We start from the raw sequence: 18736 nt of genomic DNA on the forward strand, positions 1-18736 counted from the left end.
TGCACTGACAGCCGCCCCAGGGACCTGCCTGCCTGGGCTGCCAGGCCTGGGGATGGTGCCACTCTGGGTCAGCTCCCCTCCACACTTGCTGCCTTGTTGGGATTCCAGGCAGATCCCCAGCCACCGTGGGCCCAGCACACCTAAGAGCTCCCAGCCATACATCCCTTCACATGCCCCTCACTCATGGGACAGGGCCCTCGTGGGGCCAGAGGTACTCACACCTGCCTGGCAGGTGCAGGCAGAGGGCTGGCCGTGGACTCAGGGCCTGCCTGGGGAGGGAAGGGACCGAGGGGCCCAGAGTGGTTCTCTCTTGCTCATTGCCCTGCATGTGGCTGGCGGGGCTGAAGGCAGATGGGATGCAGTGAGCCTCTGCCTAGAAATTTCTCCCTAGCAGGAAGATTCAAATGAGAAAAGGACTGTGGAGTGATCCCCCAAACAGAAGCCAGGCCCCAGAATTACAGGCCCTGGGACACTGTCCTCCAGTGAAGGAGTGACATGAGGGCTCAGCAAAGGGGGTCAGCCTTTCACATCCGGAGGGTGACGGGGCCACTCGGGACTTGGGGTGGAGTCCCAGGTCCCATTCCAGGAGAGAGCTATCCCATGGGGGTTAGGGCTGGAGGTGGCAGCTCTGGGGTGCAGGCACCCAGGATGGCTCCTGCTCCCGCGCCTGGCACAGTCGAGCTAGTCGACAAGGGTCATGGGCCACTGTCCATCCCCTGCCATCAGGACGGCTGCCTGAGAAATAGGGGTGTACTTAGGAACCGTGAGGTGTGTGGGATGCCTCCCAGATCCTACGGGCCCACAGCCAGCCCTGATCCAGCCACTAGCCCCATGGGGAACCCAGTTACCTGGGGCCCCAAAAACTCAAGTTTCCAAGAGTCTTTGGCAGCTTAGAAAGGCCCCAGGCATCTGGCCAGAGTCTGGGGCCCCAAGGCGAGCTGGGACAGGCGGGAAGTTGTGGGGCTGTGGCTTCAGCCGGCCCACTTGGGCTGTGTTCCACTAGGAACGGAAGTGTCTGTTCCAGAGGCTTTCTTTTTGTCTCTGGGGCTGGAGCCGCAGACTGGGGAGGCAGGAGCAGCTGTCACAGCCTCCTGCAAGCTCACCCTCTCCACGCGCATGCATACGCACATGCCACGCAGTGGCTGCCACCGGGCAATGCTGGCCAGGTGGGCAGTCACACTCCTCTCCCTGACCTGGAGCACCTACCACATCCTGGCCATCCCCCGGGTCACAGAATGTGGTCTCTCCTGTTCCCAGGTGAGCCCCCACTCCCTCCTAAGCGCTGGTTCCTCCGATGGTGAGCACTAACCTGGCACCTTCGGTATGGGGGGCCCTGGAGGTGGTGGGTGACAGGAGGCTGAGGGGAACTGGGGTCTGGGGACCCTGCAGTGCTGCTCTGGGAAATGTTTGCTGAGAGCCAGGGGGTTGGGGAAGCTGGCACACCTGTGATCCTCCCTCTCCGAGGGGCCGAGTTAGGGGCAGCCTGAGCCCTCCTGTTTCACTGAGCCACGTTGTGTCATCTGGGCACCTGGGCTTGTGTGGACATCCACTAAGGAAATGCTTCGGGGAACACGCTCATCCTGGGCGGGAAGGGACTGCAGGGCGAGGACACAGCTCAGAATCGGTGGTGTTCCGGGACTTTTCAGGGCAGAGCAGGCTGACTCAGCGTCACCTGAGGGAGGGTTCCCGCAGCACCTGCCATGAAAAGTGGGCCTGCGTCCCAGGAGGTGCCTCGGCACAGCGGGATAGGCCTAGAAGGTGTCCTGTGGACAGTGGAGGACATGGCATGGAGAGAGCACGGGTGTCACGGCAATGGGGAGGGGTCCTCACTGAGCACCCTCTGTGTGCACTGTTCTGGGTGCGGGAAAGCAGGGAGCCAGACACAGCGCCTGCCCTCGGGAACTGTGTTCTACTTGGGGAAAACACACAATAAAACTAGACTGAGGTGGTGACGAAAGCTCAGGAGAAGAGGGGAAAGGGCAGAGGGGAGAGGCGGCCTGGGGTGAAGGCTCATCATGTGTGCCTCTGGGCGGTGGCCAGGCCCCCAGGGACACTTGGGAACACTTGGTCCTCTTTCAGGAAGAAAGGCAGCTCCAAGAAGCCTACGAGTGTGTCCAGCGGAAGGCCCCCAGGAGCTCAGTGAAGGATAGAGTGGGGTGGCTGGAGAGCAGGGGTAAGGGTCAGGCAGGGCCTCAGAGGCTGGGGGCTGAGCTCAGATCAGAGGTGCAGGGACCCATGGGGGTGGGGCTGGGAGAGGTGCTCTCAGGCTGCTGGTGGGTGTGGAGGAAACAGGTGGGTCCAGCTGGGGGATAGCAGCCCAGACCTGCCCCACAGTGGAGATGGGGAGGTTAAGGGCCTGCTCGGGGGTGGAGATGGCAGGACAGGGCCTGGGCCCCCCGATGCACAGGGAGGGACAAAAAAGTTGGCCTTACGTAGCCTTGAGCCTCAGGATTAAAGGAGGAGACAGTCCTGAGATGGGAGCCTGGGGGCAAGTGGTCGGGAAAGAAACTCATTTGGGAAATGCAGGGTTTGAGAGCCCATCAGACACAGAGAGCTGATGCTTGGGGGCAGCCTGGTGTGGGAGTGGGCCAGGGCGGGGTCATCCCACATTGGGAAGGGACAGGATGGTCAGAGGCTGAGGACTGAGACCAGCCCTCCCCCCAGGCTGTGAGGAGTGAAAGAATCTTCCAAGAAAAGGGAGGAGAAGGAGGGGGAGAGGGACTAGGAAGTGTAGGGAGAAGAGGGCTTCACTGCGCTTGCTCCCTGCTGCCCCCACAGGTGCCCCGCTGGGCCAGTGGGGTTCAGGGCGGAGGGGGTGCTGCTGCAGATTTAGAAGGAGGGGTTAGGACAGGAGAGGGAGCAGGAAAGCTCAGTGGGGGCCAGGCCCAGTGAGGGCAGCACGAGGGTCCCAGACCCCACCTCAAAGACATACAGCTCAGGGGTCCCTCTCCACAAACACCCTCAATGTCTGGCTGGGAAGCCCCAAGAAGCCCAACAGAAAACCCAGGACTTCTCCACCCCTGTGCTGCCCCACCCCTCGCAAGGCCCAGGGCCCCGAGCCAGCCCTTTCCCTAGTCGCCACCAAGCAGCCCACATCTCCCCGCCTGCATGGGTCTCCCCAGCCTGCTCTGCTGTCTGCTGCCCACACTGGGCTAGCTGCCCACGCCTGCCTTCCCGTCCCCCACACCCTGCTCAGTCACAAGTTGGAGGGGGTGCCCAGGTGGGCTGGCCAGCCTGGATGAGCCCCTGGGGTCTGTGCCTCTGGCGGGTGGGCAGGGCTGCAGGGAGAAGGTGTCCAAGGCAGTCTGTTCCTCTGACCGCAGTAGGTTTTGTGGCAGCTGGAGATAGAGGAGCACGCGAGCAGTCTCTAGGGAGCCGTCGTGGTCAGAAATGGGGTGTGACAGCGGGGTGAAGACCAGACATTCGCGACATGGAGCAGAGCACAGACACTAGTGGGGGAGTGGGGGAGGTGCAAGACCGGCCTGGAGTTCCGCCAAGAGCAACGCGCGCGGCAAACGCGCCTGCCTCACCAGCTGGTACCGTCGGGTGCCGGGAAACGCTCCTGCCCCAAAGGAAAACGTGTTTAGAAACGGGGTGGGTGGGGCATTTCGCCGGTGGCAGTGCTCCCCAAATACAAAGAAGACCCGGCCCCGACTTTGATCCTTCCACTGTCCCACCTGTGCCACCAGCAGGAAGTCAGGGTCTCCATCTGGAGCCCCCAGCCTACTGTCCCAGCTTCCTGGGCCCGAGAGGGTCAATTCTCTCCGAGGAAGGGAGCGGAGGTCACCGCTGCGGTTGCTTCTTGCTGCCACTGTGTGTCGCGGTCGAGCACGGCCCGTGCCCTGCGGAGCCCCAGGCAGCTCCTGCCCTGCTGGTCTGCACGTAGCCAGGGGCAGTGAGGCCTAACGGTCCCCGGGTCCAAGTCGCACCACTTACTGAGTGACCACTGTGTGCCGGCCTCGGGCTGGATTCTCACAGGACCGGTGCCCCCAGATACCGAGGAGGGACCAAGGACTGTGGCCCCTCACACCCCACTGGGTAAGGGTCTGAGTGACTCTTTGGCCCATCCAGGCTGCGTTCAGGAGCTGGGGCAGGAGGGGGCCGAGCTCACCTCTTACCACCTCTCATTGTTTGGTCTCCAGGGCTTCACCTGCAGGAACCACATGAACCGTGAGTACATCCTTCCCAGTCATCAGGTCACCCAGGCCACCAGGGTCCCCTTATCCCCCCTGGGGTTGGGCCTGTCCCTGTCCACAGCCAGGTGGTCGTGCCCAGCGGTGGGCTTGCAGGATGTAGCGGTCACGCAGTCATTCCTGATTTACTAGACGACGTCATGCGGCTTTCCGCAGTGGTCAAGCCAGGCCATGTCCCCACCAGCAACACACAGAAAGCCCGCCTTCTTCTTATCAGACTTCCTCATGTTTGCCCAGTGTAAAATGACACCCCACTTCAAAACAGCTTTGTTGTCCTTGTAACACTGTTTACTAAAAGGAATATAAGTGACTTGGGATGTATCGTATAAGGAGGAAAGTTAAATCTCGCTCCAAGGCCCCCATACAGAATTAAGTATTATTTGCACGAGGAAACCATTGTTAAGACATTTTTGTAGGCAAATATAAGTTAATAGGATAAGTAGACTAAAATATTCTATAAAAATGAAATTACCTTATGCCATTTAAAATAAGAAAAAATAAAGAAATGGCTAAACTTTAATGAAATGCTTCTTCACCTCAAGAGGTGCTGTTTCCTCAGACCCCCTCCGAAGTTGCGGAGATGGTAAAGCAGGCGCCGTGGAAGGGGCAGCGTGGCCCATGTGGAGCCACGGCACAGGCCCTGTCCCAGGCCGTTTCCACAGTACCACCTTCGCGTGACCAGCTGTGGGTTTAGTGGTTGTTGGGCATTTACTGGTGTCACCTCACGTCGGTGGTCGTTCTGCTTCAGGACCCTCCGAGCGGAGGGCCAAAGCCACCGCTTTCCCATGCAAGCTGCTGTGGCCCGAGATCCAGGGCTCTCTCTGCCATGGACGCTGTCCACACACGTCTCCTGCAGGCTGTGCTGGGGAGGTGTCTGATGAGGGCCTGCAGAATTCTCTCTGTCCTGAATGCAGTCACTCACCTGAGCCACCGGGTCACCTTGTGGGGTCCCACTGCGCTTTCTCAGCCTGCAGCTGTGTCGTTCTCTGCCATCACTGGGGCCCATCGACTGTCCCCCTCCCTGGTTACTACCACTCCAAGTCACTCCGAGCCAGTCGTTTCATTGTCAGCCAAATCTGCCCATGAGCACATTTCTCCTGCATTTATTGCCTCTGAAATCGAGCTGTTGGGTCCTCCCCTTGTTCCTCGGTTGGTGGGTGTGACCCCTCTGATTGTCCCGCTGTTTGGTCGTCTGCCTTTGATTCCTTGTTTTACTGAGCCTGGGTCCTTATTCAGACATTCTGTCCATGGAGGCGCCCGAGGAATGTACCTCCAACCCTTGGTTACATTTTCTTCTACCCCTGTTCTTTGCCATCTTTTGAATTCTGTGTTCCTTTCTCCCTCCAACTTCCCTTCCTTCCCTTCATTCTTATTAAAATTTTTCTATCCTGTGTTAGTGCCATTCTTTCCGATTTGGTCCCACTTCGCAGCTCTCTACAGACTTTGCTAGATGTTGGAATTCCACCGGTCACATCTGAGCAAGGCCATGCTGTCTCTGTCATTGTCCCTCCCCACTTGCTGACCCATGCTGTCTCTGGTAGAGTGAGTCCCCTCTCTGCCCCTTTCTTTCCTCCATTGTTCCAGGAGATGGTGGTGGCAGTGTGGGGTGGCATCCCTGAATGCTCAGATGCCAACAGAGCAATGACAGTTGAAACAAGGGGTGACAACGCTGACAACAGCGTGAGGTGCAGGCTCCCAGCCCCGGAGGTGAGGCCGACGCCGCAGGTGTGTGGGATTTTGGCATCTATGAGCAGGCAGCAGACCAAGTGCAGGAGAACCCCAAAGAGACAGCAAAGAGTCCCTGGAAAGCATGCGGCCAACTTGGGAAAAGCAGCGGAAGCCACTGCCCCAGTCCAGTGGCTGCTGGGGCCGGAGGAACGGTCAGCCCCACCACCCCACTGGGCTATGTGAGACGGCCCCACACAGAGAAGTCTGCAGTGGCAGCAAAGATGAGCAGAATGAGGATGGCAGAGTCAAGAAGCACAGGGTACAGAGAGATGCAGATGAAGGGAAAGAGCAATCCTGAAAGAGCAAAACTGAAAAAGCAAGCCACCATATTTTTCAACACTACACAAAATCAATGGACAGGGAGCTTTGTGACATGAGAAAAGCCACCAGAACAAAGCCTCCTGCTGAAAGCTCAGGGAAGCAAAATTCCCATAAATGTAAGGAATGAAATGATATCAAGGACACATTCCAGACAAGCAATGATAATAAAAAGAGAATAAAGAATAGAATGGCATCCCGACAGACAGTGGGAGTGCACCAAGAAGGTGAAAAAAATCCCCAAACTGTAACATTTCACTTCAAAATGGGTTAGCATGCTCAAGAAAAGGGCGTAAGAATGACATGAACAAAAATTAAAAATATTCAGAAATGAGGTAACAACACTCAGAATTAAAAATAAAAGAAAAACATTTTAGAAAGACTACATTAGAAGAGCACAAGAGTGAATACACCCAATACTGAGTGCCTTGAGTGAAAAAGAAGAAATAAATTATTTAAAAATCAAAAAGAAATGAAAAAGTGATTAAAATGACATGCGCATAAAGGGTAAATGTTGCAGAGAGTCAGAGAATGTCCAAACTACAGATGACATCTGAAGAAGACCAAAGCAACACAACAAACACTAAGAACTACAGTTCAGGAGATTAAAAAGAATTGTTTTCTTGAAACTAGATATTGAAAGGGCAAGCCACACACCGAAGAATGTCAATTCTGAATACCCAACACCAACATGTATTTTAGTAAAACCACTGGATTTTAAAGAGGACAAGTCTTATGGGCCTCTTGGCAGAAAGGGCATAGAATTTATAATGAAAAGAAAGGATATTGTATCAGATTTTTCAATAGCAGCATTTTACGCTAGAAGAAAAGGGACAGCAAAGCTATAACGCACAGTATAGTGATTATAGGCAATAATATTGTATTATAATCAGCAAACTTGCCAAGACCCTAGGTCTTAATTATTCCAATCCCACAAAACGAAATGATAATTATGTGACGTGACTGAGTTGGTAACTATGGTTATAGTAGCCATCTCATTGCAGTACATAAATACCAAATCAACGTATCGTATGCCTCCCATTTACACAGTGTTATAAGAAAAACTGAAAACTTCAGGTATAAAGGTGCAACCAGCAGGGACTCATGGGATATTGTCCCCATGACCCTCTACTAAGCAGCGCAGCCCGTCAGAAACGCGGGTGAGAACTAAATACATGGCCGTTTGCGAAACTGAGATTTCATGCTGCATGGAGAGATGGATGGCATGGAACACATTCTGACGACATGGACCTTTCATTGACTTTTTTATTGCTTTTCTGTTTCGTATTTCATTGGCTGCCACTCTGTTCTTTATTATTTCCTTTCTTCTGATTACTTTGAGTTTCTTATTCTTTTTCTTTCCTTCAGTCTGAGATATAATTGACTTAAAACAGTGTATTACTTTAGGGTATGCATTTCTTCTTCTTCTCTAGTTCCTTAAGGTGAAAGCTGAGATCACTGGTTTGAGATCTTTTCTTTTCTAATATAGGAGTTTAGTGCTACAAATTTCCCATAAAGTACTGCTTTAGCAGCATTCTATTTTTAAATATGTTGTCTTTTCATGATCATTTAGTTCAAAGTCATTTTTAATTTCCCTTTTCATTTCTTCTTTGGCCTATGGGTTCTTTAGAAGTGTGTTGATTACTTTACAAATATTTGGGGATCTTTCCAGAAATATTTTGTTGATGTCTAAATTAATTACATTTTGGTCAAACAAGATCGTTTGTATCCTTTTAAATTTATTGAGGCTGTTTTATGGATCAGAATATGGCCTAGTTTGATAAATGCTCCATGTGCACTTGAAAAACATGCAGATTCTGCTGCCATTGGGTGGGTGTTCTAGAACGTCAATCAAAGGTTGATTGATTGTGTTGTACAGGCTGTATTCTTTCTGATTTCTGCCTACTTGTTCTGCCAATTATAGAGAGAAGACTATTGAAATCTCCAACTATAATTGTGGGCTCATCTATTTCCCCGGGTAGTTTTATCAGTTTTATTTCATGTATTGTGAAACTCTGGTATTAAGTGCGTAAACATTTAGGATTTTTATGTCCTTCTGATGAATTGCTCCCTGTATTGTTATGAAATGCCTCTCTTTGTCTCTGGTAATATTCTTAGCTATGAAATCTATGTTTTCTGGTATTCTGGCTTTCTTTTGATTATTATTAGCATAGCATATCTTTTTTCATTTTTATCCTTTTACTTTTAACCAATTTGTATCTTTTTTGAAGTACATTTCTCATAGGCAGCATAGGGTTGGGTCTAGCTATTTTATACAATCCCCAAATCTTTGCCTTTTTGTGGGGGGGAGGGGAACAGGACTTTATTGGGGAACAATGTGTACTTCCAGGACTTTTATCAACTCAAGTTGTTGTCTTTTCAGTCTTAGTTGTGGAGTTGTGGAGGGTGCAGTCAGCTCCAGGTCCAGTTGCTGTTGTTAGTTGGAGGGGGCACAGCCCACCATCCCTTGCGGGAGTTGAACCGGCAACTGTGGTTGAGAACCTGCACTCCAACGAACTGAGCCATCTGGCACTGGCTCGTGTGCGAATCGAACCAGCAGCCTTCGGCGTTAGGAGCACAGAGCTGCAACCGCCTGAGCCACCTGGCCAGCCCCAATCTTTGTCTTTTAACTACGGTAGTTAAACATTTACATTTAATGTGATTATTGATACAGTTAGGTTTAAATTTGTCATCCTGCTATTTGTTCCATCTCTTCTTCATTAGCCTTCTTTTTGCTTTCTTTTGGATTGAGATTTTTATGTGTATGTGAATTCTACTGTATCTCCTTTGTGGATTATTAGCTCAAACTCTTAGTGGTTGCTTTGGGGTTTACAATATACACCTTTAACTCATGGTAACACTTCATGTATAGCCTAAGGATCTTACTATAGATAGTTCCACATCTCCCTTCTGGGCGTTCATGCTGTTGTACTCTACCTGTCCCTTTTACAAGTGTGCTGAGCCCCGCCAGACATTTTCTTTTTTTTGTTTTGTTTAAACATTCAATTGTCTTTTAGACAAATTTAAATGATAAGGAAGTATGTTTTGTATGTACCCACGTGGTTTCCATTTCTGGAGCTCTTTATGCCTCTGATACAATTCCATCTGGCATCGATATCCTTCATATCACAAGGCCTTTCTTAACACTTTTCTGTAGTTTGGGTCTTCTGATGAGGAATTCTTTCATCTCTTGTATGCTAAAGGAGCCCTTATGAACACTTCATTTGGGAGGAGTTGTTCCCGTTGTGTGGAATTCTAGGATGGCAGGTTTATCCCAGGTGCCTCCAGCAGGCCTTGTTGGTTGCTCATCTTTGAATGGGGCTTGCCAGCTTGTCAAAAGGTGTGCTCCTCCTCCCCTTGCCAGCCAGGTGGGGCAGCAACTGCCCCTGCTCAGGTCAGCCTCCTGCCCTGACCTGGGCCCCACTCCTGACACCCAACAGACAATTCTGAGCATGGTTGGGGTGGGCCCACCACTTGCCAGGGGACTGGTACCCTGACTGCACTGAGGCAAGATAATGAGGACCCATCCCCAGACTGCGTGCCCCCCTGGCCCAACCACCCACAAGGCTTTACCCAGATGCCAGGGAACTCTGTGCACTCACCCTCCTTCTCCCCTCCCCAGGGAACATTTTCAACAGCTTCTGCCGACACCCACCCCCATCCATGTCCAGGTCAGTCCTGGAGGCTCTGATGCTCTCCACCGTTATGAAGTGTGCCCCCCCGGATGGCTGCTCCCTGCTCCTGCGTGTTCATGCCTCCCTCACGCTGCATGGTGAGAGGGCTAACACCCAGGAAATGGGCGGTAGTCTCAGGGCTCCTTTGATCCCACGACAAGCGGGGGGGGGGGGGGGGGGGGGGGGGGGGGTTGGTGGGGGGGTGCGGGGGGTAGGTAGAGGGGCCCTGCTAACTGCACTTCCCAGACAGGAGGGGAGGAAGGGGTCTCACTGCCACAGTCTGACAATCCTGCCTGGCCCCTTCCTCCACCAGAGAGCCTGCGGGGCCTGGAGGCCTGCTCCATGAGCCTGGACACCCAGGAGACACACTGTCACAGCATGCGGGTCTCTAGGGCCTCGCGCCGGCATCAGGTGGGGCAGCAGGTGAGGCCAGGGCCCCACCCAGACCTGCCGTCCAGCCCCAAGCCTTTGCCAGGCAGCAGCAGTTGTCCCCTGTCCTGGTCCTGTCTGCCCTCCCCTCCCGGATAACTGATCCACAATCTGTCCTGGGCTCTGCCACCCAAGGCCCAAGGAATGGGTGTCCCCCATCCTCTGCTTGCAGACCCTGGGTTCCAGCTGTGCCAGGTGCAGCTGGCCTGGCTACAGGCAGGTGGGCAGAGGCCCCAGGTCCACCTGGCTCACACCTGTATCTGCCCAGCTCCAGGTACACTTCGACTGCTTTGAGGTGAGCTTGGCCCAGAGCCTCTACATCACCCTGAGGACTGTCCCCCACTTCTGTGGGGTCCAGCTGGACCAGCAGTACCACGTGGAAGGTGGGAGCCCACAGGGCACAGCTGTCACCAACCTCTAAGGACTGACTTGGGTGGAACCCAGCCAGGGCAGGAGGCTGGGCCCTTGCTGGACAGTTCCAGCAAGGTCTTTGGCTTAATTTGGGGTCACAGCCTCTCTGGAGAAGAGGGACTTCTGGAAACTACATGGACTGAGGCCCAGCTGGGGGGAGTGGCCCCTCAGGGCAGAGCGAGCAGGGCTCACCATTGCCACTGTCACTTGCAGACTGCAGAGACGAGGACGTGGGAAGGAATATGCCCGACTGCTTTGGTGAGGCCCCCCTCACCTGGGACCACAACCTGAGAAGACCCTCAGGTTGCTGTGGTCCCACATGCCCTCCCACCAGGGTCTTCTTCCCACCCCACTTGGGAAATCATGATGGGTCCTCAGGTGAACGACTCCCAAATGCCAGGGGCTAGCAGGGGCAGCCACCTCAGCTCAGGACAGGTGGAGCCCTGCGTCCATGACCCAGTGTCCAGTGACCTCTGGTCCCAGCGGGGCCCTCCTTCCCACCCCCCTACAGCGGAGAAACTGTCCTACTGGGTGGACCGCAGTCGCAAGGTCGTTCTGGTTCAGGTGCCCGATGCCCCTGGGAGCCCCGACTACTACCTGCGGCTCTGCCTCAAGTGGTTCACTTGTGAGGACGCCGGCGAGCCGGTGCGGGTGAGATCTCAATACACCAACGCCCACCCAGGCCCAAGCTCCGCCCCGCACAAGCCCCGCCCACCCATGTACAAGCCCTTCCAGGCCCAGGCCCTGCTCAGGCCCCGCCTACCACCCTTAGACCATGACCCTCAGCTCCTCATGGTCCACCTGCCCCCAGCCCTGCCCACTCCTAGGCCAGGCGCCGCCCACACCAGACCCCACCCACTGGCCCCCAGCTGCTAAGCACTCTGGTCCTGTCTGCTGCAGGTGACAGCCAACAGTGTCTCCCGGATGGTCTCTCTGCCTTATAGCCAAGAGATGCCGTGCCTGTGCCTTGAGGTCAGTGAGGGTGTGTCCCCGACTGCTGGGAGGGGACAAAGGGACAGGCAGGACCTGCTCTGACCTCAGACCCTCCCACAGAGCTGGCCTGCAACCCCTGATGCGGTGCGGACCCAGAGCTGCCCCTTTGAAGATGGCAAGTGTCTTGTCATCCTGCCACGGGCTGTGGGGAGAGGGGGAGAGAAGGCTGGGAGGTGGGTGGGTGAGGAGTGGCCAGCAGGGTGGGGGCCGGCCTGGTCCAGCTGGGAGGTCTGACAGGGGGACAGGCGGGGGCGTGCAGCAGGCCCAGCCTCAGTCCGTGAGCCTGCTCTGGAGGGCAGATAGCCCAGCTGTGTGCCGGCAGCCCCTCCAGGTGGCAGAGCCTGTGCAGGGATGTGTGTGTGTGCACAGTGTGTGCCCCATGTACACTCGTGCGCATGTGATGGCCTGGCTCACCTGGAGGAGGTAAGTCTTGTCGACAGGGGTCTCCAGGGGTGCAGGAGGGACCCCTGCCCTTGGCTCTGCTGTGACACTGAACACGTGCACACACAGACTCGGGCCAGGGCCCAGAGACGCAAGGAGAACTGCACCTGAGACCTTGGCCACAGCTCATCGGTCACTCACGCAGGTGCCAGGTCCTGCGGGCCACTGGCAGCTGACATAGCGCCCAGCTGACTCGAGCCCGGGGGTGGGTCCCTTCAGACACAGAGGCACTGTGGGATGCCATCCACTACCACCCAGGGAGCCAGGCCCTGAGCTGGGAGCCCGCCTGTCCCGTGAGTGGCCACGTGAGCCTGTGCTGGCGCCCAGGGCCAGGGGCCCACTGCCTCGAGCTGGAAAACTCAGACCGGCCTGCACATGGCAGGGTGAGTGCCCCCTGGTGGGGATGGGGTGAGCACAATGGCCAGGGCCCTGAAGTGAGTCCCCCACAGGTGCAGTATTCGTTGGTGGACACTCAGCCCCAGCTCTGCCTGAAGGTGAGTGGGCCGGGCTGCAGTCTGCCACACGCACTACCAGTGCTCGGGGATGGGGGTTAGGAGGCAGGTGGAAGGGCTTGTGGCACCGGGCAGGGGGTCTACAGCCCCAACCCCCATGCTTTGTCCAGCCTGGGGTCCAGCCTCCATCAGCTACTCTGACCCCTCTCTTGGTCTGACAGTGGGTGGAACTAAGGGCTGGGTGGAGAGCCAGTGTCAGGGGGCCATGAAGGAGCCCACAAGTGCACACCCCACCACACCTGGGTCCCCCATCTCTCTGTAGTTCTCCACCAGCCTGGGCTTCTGGGTGAGGTGCCCTTTCGAACAGCCACGCTTCCCAGGTAAGCTTGCCACGGGTGGGCGGAGGCTGGCTGGCTGCGGCCTCTGCAGTGTGACAGCAGGGAGGCAGGGAGACAGCCCGGGTCACTGGGAGGGAGGAGGGGTGGTGCGTGGGGAACTGAGCCTCCTCCCCCCACCCCTGCAGCCTGGAAGATGACCATCCAGTGGGCACCCTCTCGGGCCCACCTCCGGGTGGCCTTCTTCTCGCCCAGCCCCACCAGCTTCCAAGTGCGCCTGTGTCACCGAAGGAAGATGTGGCCCCTTGCCTGTCACCGAACACTGCAGGCCACTCCCCTCCCTCCAGCCTCAGTGAGCCGGGTAGGTGGGCACTGTCCTGGGGAGGGTGGCCGACCCCTTCACTACCTGCAGTCCTCTCTCCCTCCCTCTGGGCCCTGAGTAGCCCCCAGAGGCTGCCTGGTAGGGAGCATGCTGGGAGGACTGAGACCCATGCCCCATGTACGCACACACACGCAAGCACACACGTGTGCATGAGAGTAGCCTGGTCTGCCCCCGACTGCCTGTGTCCTATCCCTCCCCCGACCAGGGTGACCTCACAACAGACCCTCCAGTTGCCTTCGTGGACATTTCCAGGGACGAGGCCTGCGGGCCTGACACATGCATTCAGGTGTTCGTCCTGCCCTGCCCTGCCCCCCATACCTCAGGCCCCCTGCCATCAGAGACTGGGAGCTCCGGCCTCCCCAGGGCTGCCCCAGGGCCTGGCCTTGCTCTAGGACCCTTCAGCCCAGCAGCCCCGCCAGGCTGTCCTTCTGGGAGACTTGGTCGGGCACAGGGAAGAACCGCAGGCCAGGCCACACTGACCCCGCTGGCCCTGTCTGCAGGGCTGGAGGACCGACATGCACTTCTCCACCCCCCAGCAGCTGTGTAACCTCCAGTGCGGTGAGTACCAGAGCTGGGCCTCAGCCAGAGGGGTGCAGGCGGGGGGCACTCAGCGCCGCAGGAGGCCCAGAGCTGGCCCAGCCTCTGCTGTGAGCCCAGCCCCTGGTGCCCTTTCCCAGTCAGGGTGGACGCCACCGCCTGAGTCAGGCCAGGCTTCTGAGCTCGGGTGGGGGCAGGCCAGACAGAGGCAGAGGCCTGGCCTCCCCTAAGTCTCACTGCGTCAGTGGTGCTGCCCTCTCTACCCTGAGTGTCCACCATCCCTGACTAGGCTCTGGTTCCAACTGTTCAGGAACTCGCGATGTCCCTTGGCCCAGCTTTGCCCATGCAGCCGCTGAGGCCCAGACTCCAGGGACCTCAGACTTAACAGAGGTAACTGGCAGGTCCTGGGTTAGCCCAGGAGGGTGGCCTCCACCTGGGGGCCAGGGGCACTGGGGTATGAATGGGGGACAGGCACCCTCCTGCTACAAGCACAAAAGCTCTCTTGGCTGCTGAGTAGAGAGTGGACAATGGGAGCCATAGCGTGGGGAGGGGAGGGTAGGGGGGGACCAGCCTCCAGGCATCCAGGCCCTCTGACCCTTCCCAAGGCTGGCCAGCCTAACAGGGTCTCAGTATCGCTTCTGAGCTAAGCTGAATCACAGCAATTCCAGGGCAGTGCGGATCCTGATATCCCCCAGGAAATGCCCCAGGGCCTGTAGAGGGCAACTCAGACCTTCGTCCTCTTCTTCCCCCCACCCCTCAGCAGAGCTTTTCGGCCAAGTCTGGGTCCCATTTCCCTGCAAAGATCACCTCCAGCAGATGACAGGCCAAGTCAGGATGGTCACCCCAGGTGCCTGTGTCTGAACTGGGGCTCTTGGCCCAGGTGGACTCCTCCTGGAGATGGGACATGGACATTGCCTCACCAGGACTGGGCAGCTGGGAGGGGGCCTGCCCACTGAGGCCGGAGCTTTGGGGCCTGCAGCTTCCTCTCCTTCCTTCCGTCACAAGTGGGGTGGTGGCTGAGGGAAGGTTTGCTCCCAGACAAGGCTGGTACTTGGCTGACTGAGCCAGGCCCCCATTTCTCTCTCCCCAGCTGCCACCTGGGGGACAGCACACTGAGACCAGGTGTCTCAAGAACAAGGAAGTGCCAGGGGTGGACAACTGGGGCAAAGTGGGAGAACAACTCACATCTGGGCACCCCACTCCTTGACAGAGAAGGCCAGGCTCAGAGCGAGGGGGGGCCTCACCTGACCCTAGGCTGTGGGGCCCAGGCACCTTGTAGCTCTACATGGGGGCCCTTGGGCTGGGCTGGTGGCTTCTGGTTAGAAAAGGGTCTTTAGCTCCTTCCTGTGTCCCCTGGGCGGGGTGGACAGAATGGCTGGGCGGGCTGTCCCCTTCCTCAGGTGACCTGGCCCTTGACCTGCCCTGTGTCAGCTCGACAGTCTCCTTCTGGACAACCCCGGCTTTCCCTCCAGGGTCCTGCAGGGACTCTGCTGAGAACCGGGCCTTCTGCATGCCCCCTGGGCACCCACCCTGCACCAGCCTTCCCAGAGCTCAGGCCCCAGCCCAGCCAGTTCAGTGGGGCTGGCCACATCTCAGACGTCACACTCGCTGAGGGCCACCATGTGCCATCTGCTCAAGGACCATGGAGGACCCGTGGCCCAGCGGCGTGACTTCCGTGCCCCTGGCCAGGGGTCCCCAGCAGTCGGCCTTCCGGGTCTGCCCTCACAGAACTCTCATGCTGGCTCACATGGACCACTGGGCTGCCGTCAGGAGTCCTGGTGTCGTCTCTACTTGACCAAGGTGCACACAGGCCAAGGCCCTGCAGGCCTCTGCAAATGTACTCCTAACGCCGGGCCCGGGCTCCACTGTCCGTCCTCCAGCCAGCCACAGGCCGCTGAGACTTCTCACCCCTCCCTTAATGGGGCTGCCTGTTGCCCCCAGCTGGCTAGGGGGTGGGCAAAGCCAACATGGCCCCTCCACTCAGTAAACACCTGTCTACCTGGCTTGCCTCTTCCCTTGAGGGCAGAGATGGGGTCTGCAGGACAAGGTATCTCCTTGGGGCAAGAGGGGAGAATAACGGGCCGAGTTGTACCTGAAAGGTGGGGCCGAAATGGTGACTGCAGCGGGGTGAGGACAGCACCACGCCAGTGGGTGGAGTCTGCCCCCCCCCACATATGAGACCCCAGGCTGTACCCAAGGACACTGACAGGCTAGGATGCCAACACCACCATGGCTGCCTCCCCCATGTGTGGGAGGGAGAGGGGCACCAGGACCCGGGCAGTGCTCCCCCAGCTCCCCACGACTGACAGGGAGTACCCGCCCCTTTCTGGAAGCCCCGCCCTCCCAGCTTCCCCATAAAAGGGCTGAAGGTGCACCTCAGGGCACCGGAGCCAGGGCTGGAGTAGGGTAAGGAGACAGAGGGGCAAGGGAGGCTGCATTGGGGCTCCAGGCACCCCATCCCTACCCCAGGTCAGCTCACCAAGTGTCCTCATCGTGGTGGTGGGGAGGGTGGTCCTCTGGAGACCTCTGCCTGCCCCTGGTGCCCCCTCCCTATCGGGGCACAGGGTAGCGTGAGGGACCACCTCTGCCCCATGCCCAGACCATCCAGGCCCTTGCCCTGGGCTCTGACCCAGGGGTAACACAGGAGTCCTTGCATGCCTGGAGGTGTGTGTGGGAGGGGTTGCAGGAGCCAGTCAAGGGAGCTGAGCAGGTGCAGGCCCTCAAGACTTCCCTACAGCCCTGGCCATCCCACATGTGGGGGAAACTGAAGTCCAAACACGTGCAAGGGCTTTCTGCTCCAGGACTAAGGATGTTCAGGGCTATAGAGAATGGGGTGGGGACCTCATGGTCGAGCTGCCCAGCTGACCACGCGCACACATGCACTGCCAGTGTGAGGTTGGGAAGGAGGCTGGGAAAGCAAACAGGAAGTGTGGGAGGCGTGCCTTGTAGAGTAGGGTGGTCCCCAAAACATGTGAGCAGACACTGCACACGGGAGGGGCACAACTCCTTGACTAACAGGATCAGACAGGTGAGAGGCGAGGTGTGGTAAGCAAGTGGGACTACGGGTGTCCTGGCATGGGGAGCATGCCTACAAGTAAAAAGAAAAGCGTTTTGACAGTTAGAAGAGATCCAAGATGGCAAAGTAGATAAACACTTTGCCTGCTTCCTTCCATGGACAAACAAAAATTGCAACTAAATTACAGAACAATCAACATGGGGAACCATCTGAAGTCTAGCTGAACAGAAGTTTTATAACTAAGTATACAAAAAAGAAGCCACGTCGAGACTGGTAGGAGGGGCAGAGACACGGAACGGGCCGCAAACCTCCGTGTGGTGGCTGAGAACCAGGAGGGATATCTCGGCCGTGGGGTTTCCCCCAGAGGAGCAAGGAACCCCAGCCCCACACCGGCCTCCGCAGGCCAGAGCACTGGGGCTGGGAAGAGGAGCCCTCACAACATCTGGCTGTGAAAAACAGTGGGGATTCCGACCATCCAGGTGGGACAGAAGCTGCAGGAAACCCAGGCGTCTTCTTAAATGGCCCACCCACAGACTCGCTCACTTGCAGTCACTCACCTAGGGCTCCAGCAGAGGGAGAGTCACTTGGGGGGTGTCAGAGGCCTACGAGGGTCAGACTGAAGTGTGTGGCTCCCAGATGAGGGCTGGAGGACAGTAGGCATTTTCCCTCTGAGGAGGTCCTCCTCCCCTTCAGCCGGCAGGCAGGTGCCATCTTTCCTGTGTTGAGCCCGCCCCCTACACTTCTGGCCAAATCTGAATCTGATTGGCCTACTGAGTTCCCATCCTCTGCCTCGCTGATTCACTGGGACCCTGTCCCACCCAACTCCCCCAATGCCAACAGTCAGCCTTGCCCATATTGCACTCTTTCTAGGAAAACTATCAGAGTCTGACAGACCCCAGGTGGGTGGTGACTGACCTCCATGTGCTCTGAGACTTTTGCTGAGTCACTCCAGGCTCAGCACTGGCACCAAACCAGAATTTACATTAACCTGGTGACCACAACTCCTCCCACTCTCGTGGCTCCCTGAGAACTGGCCTCACCCAACTTTCATACCACACAAGGCTTTATCAGTGGCTGAACCTTAAGGGAGCTGGCAGGTGGCAGCAGGCTTCCAGGTGTCCTGGCTTTTGTGGAGATACCCCAGGCCTGGTACTGGTGGCAGGCGTCCTGGGTTTGCAGCGTAGCCCCTCCCATGCACCTCCAGGGTTAACACAGGCATATACCAATGTGGATCACTTTGTAGCTCCTACCAGGTAGCCCCCGCCTACTGACAAGCAGTGGGTGACCTGAGCCTGCACTGGAGCCCCTCACAAGAGGCCCCAGAGCCAACATTCTTGGAGGTTGGCTTCAGACCACAGCAGAGCACCACCCAATTATCCCCACAAGTGGCACACACAAACAGGTCTCAACAGGCACAAGCGCCCACTGGGGCAAATCCCACTCAGTGGAGTAAGCCCACCCGCACAGCAGCCCATAAGCTATGGGCGTGGCCAAACCCCACAGCCAGTCAGCCTGAGGGTCAATCCCGCTCACTGATGTGCCAATAGCAACCAAGGCTCAACTATAACAGGAGGGCACACACAACCCAAGGGACATTCCTGGAGCACCCAGAGCGGTGACCAGGGAGACTGTGGCAGGGTTCCACAGAGCACCTACTACATAAGGCCACCTGGCCAAGACTGGGGGATGTAGCAAATCTACCTATTAGGCAGAAACAAACAGACAGGCAGCCAAAATGAGGAAACAAAGAAATACATCCCAAATGAAGAACAGAAGAAAACTCCAGAAAAAGAACTAAACGAAATGGAGGCAAGCAACAGACAGAAT

The 18736-nt window shown here is 56.8% G+C and overlaps 1 protein-coding gene across 5 annotated transcripts; it reads left to right on the forward strand.

Annotated features, from left to right (window-relative positions):
* Positions 1-1063: 1063 nt before the first annotated feature.
* On the forward strand, positions 1064-15896 carry IL17REL (interleukin 17 receptor E like). 5 transcript variants are annotated; one of them, XM_081060293.1, is made up of 17 exons: positions 1064-1257; positions 4143-4170; positions 9862-10011; positions 10227-10336; positions 10611-10725; positions 10967-11011; positions 11265-11404; positions 11654-11725; positions 11807-11861; positions 12407-12570; positions 12637-12681; positions 12962-13019; positions 13163-13335; positions 13562-13642; positions 13857-13914; positions 14204-14283; positions 14654-15896. In XM_081060293.1, exons 1-17 carry the CDS (start codon positions 1117-1119, stop codon positions 14711-14713), a joined length of 1575 nt encoding a protein of 524 aa, XP_080916419.1. In that variant the 5' UTR covers positions 1064-1116; the 3' UTR covers positions 14714-15896. The 5 variants fall into 5 exon arrangements, with proteins under 5 accessions (XP_080916419.1, XP_080916418.1, XP_080916416.1 ...); XM_081060292.1 differs by having other exon boundaries at positions 15325-15896; XM_081060290.1 differs by having other exon boundaries at positions 15366-15896.
* The last annotated feature ends 2840 nt before the right edge of the window (positions 15897-18736 follow it).

This window comes from Rhinolophus hipposideros (genome assembly GCF_964194185.1).
Source record: "Rhinolophus hipposideros genome assembly, chromosome: 9".
In the NCBI taxonomy this organism is placed as follows: domain Eukaryota; kingdom Metazoa; phylum Chordata; class Mammalia; order Chiroptera; family Rhinolophidae; genus Rhinolophus; species Rhinolophus hipposideros.

Bases quoted from the DNA above. Each gene is read 5' to 3' on its own strand.
- IL17REL (XM_081060290.1), top strand. From the start codon at position 1,117: ATGCATACGCACATGCCACGCAGTGGCTGCCACCGGGCAATGCTGGCC. The intron at 12,682-12,961 runs GTGAGTGGGCCG...ATCTCTCTGTAG, and splicing joins AGCCCCAGCTCTGCCTGAAG to TTCTCCACCAGCCTGGGCTT. The intron at 13,336-13,561 runs GTAGGTGGGCAC...TCCCCCGACCAG, and splicing joins CTCCAGCCTCAGTGAGCCGG to GGTGACCTCACAACAGACCC.